General features: G+C 51.1%; 1 protein-coding gene across 1 annotated transcript in view; it reads right to left on the bottom strand.

Annotated features, from left to right (window-relative positions):
* Positions 1–2,915: 2,915 nt before the first annotated feature.
* arid5b (AT-rich interaction domain 5B) overlaps positions 2,916–7,458 on the bottom strand; it is an 89,917-nt gene continuing 85,374 nt past the window's right edge. The window contains 2 exon segments of the mRNA XM_042082878.1: positions 2,916–6,409; positions 6,411–6,524. Of these exon segments, the coding sequence (XP_041938812.1) occupies positions 4,053–6,409; positions 6,411–6,524 (2,471 nt within the window). The 3' untranslated portion in view covers positions 2,916–4,052.

Raw genomic sequence — 7,458 nt, 5'->3', positions numbered from 1 at the left:
CCATTAGGGTCCTAGTTTAACATTCCATTCATATAAACTCCCTCCTGACTCGCTGTCCTGACTTTTTCTAAAACGCGAAATGCAGGTAAGGACGACAACAACAACAGCGGATGGAGCCGCGGGGGTTAAAGCAGAGAGGGAGTTTATGAACACGAAAACCTCATCCTCCTTCAAAGCGAACAGAGCGGCAGAGCATCTGTTCTGGTGCGTTCCTTGCCGTTCATAAATACCAAATTTCCGCTTTCAGTGGGCTTGGCTAGGGAGCGTCTGATGTTAGCCTACTGTAGGTTCACTCATAAGTCGATAAGCAGCGGAATCGCCTGCGCATGAGAGGGAAGCGGGGAGTGGAACAAGAAAGCACTTCAAGGTTGCCCATGCCACCTACCCCCCCAACGCAGATCCAATGAATCACTCCAAATGGATTTTTTTTAGGTCAATAGATTTTTGCAGAGTTTACAAGGTCTCTAAGCACAGATGCTCAAAGATAACATGGCAACAGGACAGTCTTAAATGATGTGCAGAGCTTACATTTCTAGAATAACATTAAGCTATTCTCTCCTTCAGCTATGAGCAACGAATAGCATAATAACAGACTAATATTATTAATAATACAAATATTATTATTAATAATGATAATAATAATAATAGCAATTATATCGGGTATGCTGCTAGGTTAAATAATATAAATACTAGTAATCAGAGACTATGCAACATTTTCTAGGCTACTTTGTGAGGTACGGAAACCGCTTAAAGGGTAATTTCCACCCATCAGCTAAATATACACATTAATCTCTCTCTTTCACACACACACACACACACACACACACACAAGGAAGGAAACAGAAGTGGCGTCAGTTGCATGTCTCCTCTGACTCAACTGTAGAGTGACTAAATGAAAGAAACACTTCTTAAGAACACAAGAGTGTTCTCAGTAGGCTACCACATTTGAGCATTTTCTTAGTTTGACGTAAAATGGCGTGCATATTGTTCTATGAGTGTTGCCTCCGGATGCTAGCCTAATCACTGAAATGGAAAGGCACCCCTTAATGTAAAATTAAATCAGCCCACTTACTGCCTATTTATATCGGTTTCCCTGGAATTACGCCACGTTTGCGCCACTAGAGGGGGCAAATCTGGCTTTCGCTGGGAGCTTTCATGGGCTGCGGAGTTAAGTTTTAATTCAATGCGGTCGTTTTTGCCTGCACTCCATAAAAATCCTCAATTTATTACCCAGTGGGGCGTTTTTTCAGTGGTATGCTTCGAACTGAGCTATTTTCTGTGGCTAACCCATGGACAAGATGTCTGTGATTAAGTGCAGCCTGCGACCCAGTCTTTTTTTCCACATTTAAAATTACTGTAGGCTACAACGCCATAGTCCTTCACAGTAATTATAGGGATACTTCAAATTCTTGAGTACATTTACAAAATAAACTTGAATAGGCCTACTGGATTGAGAGCAATCTTAATTGAACCAATTTGAAAGTGTTAATGTGTAACGATGGGAACAAGAACTAACGGGTGTGATTTATGATTCGCTCATAATCAATCAAACGGTAACCACCCAACACATATTTGCTCCTAGAAGTTCAGGCTATTTGCCAAGAGCGGCATTGACAATCTGGACAAGTGGATCAATACACGTCAACACAGTATGAATCACATTCAGTGTTCATGGTAAGCAGTGTGTAGGAGTTCCTTTCCTGATATCCGCTCAGGGTGAATTTGCACTCGAAGCTCACAAACACAGCTGCTAAGGACTGTCGAGAGCTAAGACGGCCTCTTCAAGCGTTCCTGACAAACATTCTAATTATGGGGCCCGAGAAATTCCCTGAGCTCATTACAATTATAATGAACATGGTAAACTAGACCAGATGTGGCCGAGAGCGCAGTCTTTTGTACAGTGGCCCTTTATGTAGCGATATGGTAAAAACACCAGCCGCACAACACGTCTCTTTATGTTAAACGGTCTATGCGCAACATACATTTTGTGGAGAATCTGTAATGCTCTTCCAATTCCCATAAGTCCTTTTAGCATGCTGTTAAACACCACAATGGAATGCCTGTGTAAGCTATTTAAACAAGGCTATACAATGGATTCAACATCAACTATATCAGATAAATTTGTGATCTTGACATGATTTTTTTGTTGTTGTTGGTTGTACTGGTCAACTGTGAATTGCAGTGCAGTGGGAAAGACTTAACAGACATCTTATGTTATAAAACTGTTTATTACTCATTAAAAAACGTTACATAGCAACCTTGAGTGTTGCCCCAAACATTGTCGGAGCAGATACATTTTTTGAGCTTGAAGTTAAGTCTACCGCTAATACATCAGAAAATTGATTACCCTTAGGAAGATTGTGTGTTGCTTTCAATTTGTCCTGGTACTTCCCCCAAATCCACTGTGCAAAGAAATCACAACTGTTTTACGTTTCTACTCATATCCATTCTTTCCCAGCTTGTGTTACACATAATTCAACACAGGCTTTCTTATGAAATGATTGCTCGATGCCGACATGGCAAAGAAGAATATATTTCTGTGTTTTGTCTGTGTCATACACTTAACTCAGAATAACAGCAGTGGATCTGAGCTAGTATCAGGTCCTTCCTTCTGTGCTTAACTAAGTGCTTCTGAACAATTTCCATTTCTGTTTTCAGTCTGGCTTAGTTTTAAGCTCTTGAAAATTTTCTCCACGGAGTTCTCTCTCTCTCTCTCTCTCTATCTATCTCTCTTAAAAAGGGTTTACAAATATACACCTGCAGAAGAAAAGAAACGGTGAGTTTCTGACTCCAAAGTAGTCCTGGACATTATATCATCTTGCAAACCCAAGTTTTCCCCTCCTCCGTCCACCGCCTCCACACACGTTTTTGCAGTTCAGAGCGGTCAGAAATTACAGTAGCCAGTGATATATGTGTGACAACGTGTTGTGTAATATTTTTTTTTTTCTGTTTAATTTTTTCTATTATTTACAAGCACCTCTGTCCTACATTTGACAAAACACATTCCACGTTGCTCTGGTAAACACAAGCCTGTGATGGCGGGAACAAGAGAAAGCTCCTTGGGACAACGCCAGCAAATAAATGGAAATCTTGTGAAACCTACTTCACATTGTTTTTTTCTCTCTCTCTCCTCTCCCGACTGAAGATTCTTTTAAAGGAGAGCTTAATTATTGTCTATGTACATGTAACTGTGTCTTGGCGAGAGGCTGGTCTCTCGTGGTGTTCTTTGATAACGGCATCTGATATCTTGCTAACAACTCCTGTCAGCCTGAAATATGAACACACTAACTACCACACTAGTACAAAAAAAAGCACAAGGATTATATGAAAAGAAAAAAAAAGAAAGAAGTAGTTTCTTTTGACAGTAAAAAGGTTATTACAGGATCTGAGGAGTGCTCCTGAGGAGAGAGTGCCTCATAGTGTTTCAAACAAAGAGTGCCAAAAGATTGATTTGAAATTGCACTGTCGCATTGCATTGATTTTTCACTCCACGTGCTTCATTTTGTTTGTGTGTGTGTGTGTGTGTGTGTGTGTGTGTGTGTGTGTTCTTCCTCCCTCCTCTATCCTTTGGACACACAGCAGTACAACGAGAGAGAGAGAGCGCGACCTTGTTCACGTTGACTGCCCAGCCCTCTCGAGCCAGTGCCCAGCCCAGATTCTCCAGAGAGCTTGCCGCCCAAAGCAGCTGGAACCCGCAGGGAACAGCGACGTGAGAGCCAAAATGGTGGTTGTCTCATGTCGCTGGCTGGCTCCACTGCGTCGACCAAGAAGGAAATGTGCAAATCATGAAAGAAAGAAAGAAAGAAAGAAAGAAAGAAAAAAAACATTGTGGCAAAAGAGGAGAAAAATCTTCCCAGATCAAAAGCATCAGCAGTGTAATGTCCGCTGCCTCCAGTGGAGCACAGCACACTGTTTATCTGGGAGATGAAGCACCATGAAAGTGTCAATGGTGTGTGTGTGTGTGTGTGTGTGTGTGGGGGGGGGTTGATTAAGAATGTCACATAAAGGAAGGGCTTGGGATGGGGTTGGGGGGTGGGGGGGGGGCTGTTGGCCTAGGACAGTTTGGTGCTGGGGTGTACGGATGAAAGTTGCTGGGGGCTGAAGGCAGGCTGAGGGTTAAGGGCAGACATGGGGTACAGTCCGTGATGGAGCAAGTCCCCGTAGGGCGGCCCCATTGGGTGTTGGTAAAGGTGGGAGGGGCTAGCGGCGGCCTGAGCCAATAGCTGTCTCTGCATCATGAAAGAATGGATGGCGAAGGGGGGAAGAGGAGAGAGGACGGTCTGGTTCTTCAGGTACTGCAGCGGGTGCGAGTACCCAGCAGGCACTGGGCCAGCCATGCCGTCGCACATGTCGTGCATCTGGAACATGGAGGCCCCCGGGTAGATGGGGAAGATGGGCGTGTGGAAGGGGTACTTGTGGCCCTCCGGCGCGTATCCGTTGACGTGTACGGCGTGGGGGGGGGGCAGTGGTGGGGGGGTCGGGTCGGCACGCTTGACCGGCTCGGCCTCGGGCTCTGGCGTCCGCGTCGTCTTGCAGGAGGCGTCCCTGCTCGGCAGGGAACAGTGCATGGGCGTCACGGCGCGCACCTTCTTCTCCGGGAGTCCGTTCTCGAGCCCGTCGCCGCCCAGCGACCGCTTGAGGGGCCGGGCGGCGCCCACGTTCTGCGGGCAGCTCTTGGTGCCCAGGATGGGCCGCGCCAGCTCCTCCACCTTGAACCCGACGATCGAGTCCGATGACTCCGCGCGGCTGTTGTGGTGGTGGTGCCCGGCCTTCTCCATCGCCCGCGGGAACGGCTGTGGCTGGTGCGGAAGGGGCTCGGCCGGATTCTTGGACGTGGACGTGGTCATCGGGGGGACGCGACAAGCCCTCGGGTGGTAGTCCAGGCTGGAGGCTTGCCCGCTGGCCGCCTGGTAGGGCAGAGGTGTGTTGGTCGACTTCAAGTCCTGAGGAGGGACCATGGGCGCATGGGGCATGCTGCACATGGAAGGGGAGGAGGACGAGGGCAGTTTGGGAGGGGACGACTTTGGGAGACTCAAGTCCGTGGGTTGGTCCTCGGCGGTCCTCTCTCCTCCTGAGGGACGCTTGTCCTTCGGGGGCAGGCAGGCCCCGTAGCCCAGGCCGATGCCCTCGGCTGGCGGTTGATGATGCTGGCCTTGGGGGAAGCCTGGCGCGCCGCTCTCGCAGTCTCTGGGAAAGGCCTCGCGCGCGTGCAGGTACTTGTTCAGGTGCTCCTTGCCCAGGTGGTGCTCGGCCTGCCGGTACAGGCTGTGCAGGTGCGGCGACGAGTAGAAGTCGCCGGGGAAACTGGGCGCGTGTCCCGGCCGGGGCGTTTCGGGGGGCCTCTCCACCACCCCGCCGTCCGACTCGGCCCTCAGCAGGTAAGGGTCCAACGTCGGGCCGGACTGACCCTTGTGCTGGGCATGGGGGTGAGGATGAGGATGGGAGTGGTGTTGGTGTTGTTGGTGGTGTTGGTGGTGTTGGTGGTTCTGGGTGGAGAAGGTCTCCGACGGCGACGGCGGCACCCCACTGCCGTCCCTCTGCAGGGCCTCTTTGCTGGGGGGTCTCTGCTGCTCGTCGGCGCCCCCGTGGAGCCTGAAGCTCTGGGCGTGCTGGATCACCGAGGGCCTGTTCACGAACCCGCCGTCTTGCTGCACTGCTGCCGCTGCCGCCGCAGCCTCCTCCGCTCCGATGACCACTCCCCCCGAGCCTTTGCTGGAGATGAGAGGCGGCGGCAGTCCGTAGGAGTAGTTCCCGCCGCTGCTGCCGCTGCTGCTGCTGTTGTTGTTGCTGGACAGGGACGTTCCGCTGACCTGAGAGAGCAGCTTCTTCTTGGCCAGGGGGGACATGATGCCGGGGTTGGCCTTGGGGTACGGGAGGAAGGGCGAGTAGCCGAACGTGGTGGCGTCGTCCTTGCCGGGCAGCTCGGCCCGCTCAGTGGGGATCTCCGGGGCCAGAAGGGGCTGCAGCGACGAGGACGACGACGGCCGCTGCTGGAGGGTGGGCAGGACCATGCCCACGTGGCTGTGGTTCTCTTTCGTCGTACCCGCAGGGAGCTCCGGTCTGCCCATCTTGCTCAGCGGAGGGGGCACCACGGCGAACTCTGCGCCCACCCCCGACGGCTGCCACTGGCTAGCGATGGCGTGGTGGTGGTGGTGGTGGTGGGGGTGGTGGTGGGGATGGTGGAGAGGCTTGGCAGGAGCCGCCACCGCGAACACCTCGTCGTCTTTGAACCTGGCGCCGCTGGCGTTGTCCGTCTGCGGGGCGGCGACCGCCGAGTCGCCCGCGGGGCTGACGGGCCGCCCGCCATCCCAGAGAGCCCCGCGAGGGGGCGCTGTTCTCTCAAGGCTGCGTACACTCTCCGGCTCCTCCTTCACCTCCGGCTTGACCTCCACCACCTCCTCGACGTCGTCCTGCTCCTCATCGCCCTCCTTGGTGCGGCCACTCTCGGGGTCTCCCTGGACCTCCTGCTTGGGCTGTGCCTTCTCCTCGTCTTGAAGAGGCTCCACCTCCTCTTTCTTCAGGTCCTGTGGTCAGGGGGTGAAAGGAGAGGAAAAACAAACAGGTCAGCAGCCCGTAGCACACAAGGCAGAGTATCACAGCAGTATATAACCTGCTCACTTCTAATACAAGAACTCCATTTAGGTGCTCGCTTTCAAAGAGTGTGGAAAGAAATATTCCACAGTACGGAAACTATTCCAAAGTCCTGAGTTTCAGCCCTTGGTTCATACAACGGCCCTGGACATTTTTTTATTTTTTTTTATTGAGCTCTGTGTTTCGTAGGGAAATGGCTGGCTGAAAGGGGCTACATTTATGTCTAATTCCTGGCCTTTGGATTTACAGCTGGTCAAAAATAGCATGTTTAAAAGCTGTTGGCAACAGGCTCATTCAGTGACCCCTGACCTGTGAACTCTGACCGGCAAATTGTAGTCCCCTGGAGGTGAATTTGTAGTTGTGTGAGTTGACATCACAATATTAGTCTGTGGTTCATTCCCCTTCAACGGTCCAAACCCCCACCCCCTCCCCCCGAAAGAATGAAAAAACATCCACCAGATGGAAGATGTGGTTGAATTTATGATGGTTAGACCGAGCGCTTTTCATTTCCCAAGCTAAGCCATCTAATTCCCCCAAATCCCCAGAAAACATTCTTTCTGGGCCCTGAAAAGGACACAAAATAAAGGGGGTGGGGTGTGTGTGTCAAAAACACCAGAACAAGACTGCATAAATATGATGAGCCATCGCTTCAGCCTCTCGCCTGGCCCTTGTCAGGTCGGGCACTCCACACATCCCTGTTAGGAAGCGTGCCCGGGGAGTTACCCGACACTGGCAATGCCATCAGAGAGATGCTCCATCTGAGCCCGTTTGCTGTCGGCTACGTCCGTGGGAAAAAAACGCACAGATGTTGGGCATCAGTTAGTGCCACAACACAATGCTGGCTCATCTCCCCTAATTCACCCCCGC

Source organism: Alosa sapidissima, chromosome 24 (assembly GCF_018492685.1).
Source record: "Alosa sapidissima isolate fAloSap1 chromosome 24, fAloSap1.pri, whole genome shotgun sequence".
NCBI classification, from domain to species: domain Eukaryota; kingdom Metazoa; phylum Chordata; class Actinopteri; order Clupeiformes; family Clupeidae; genus Alosa; species Alosa sapidissima.
This window is presented reverse-complemented; position numbering and strand designations above follow the sequence as displayed.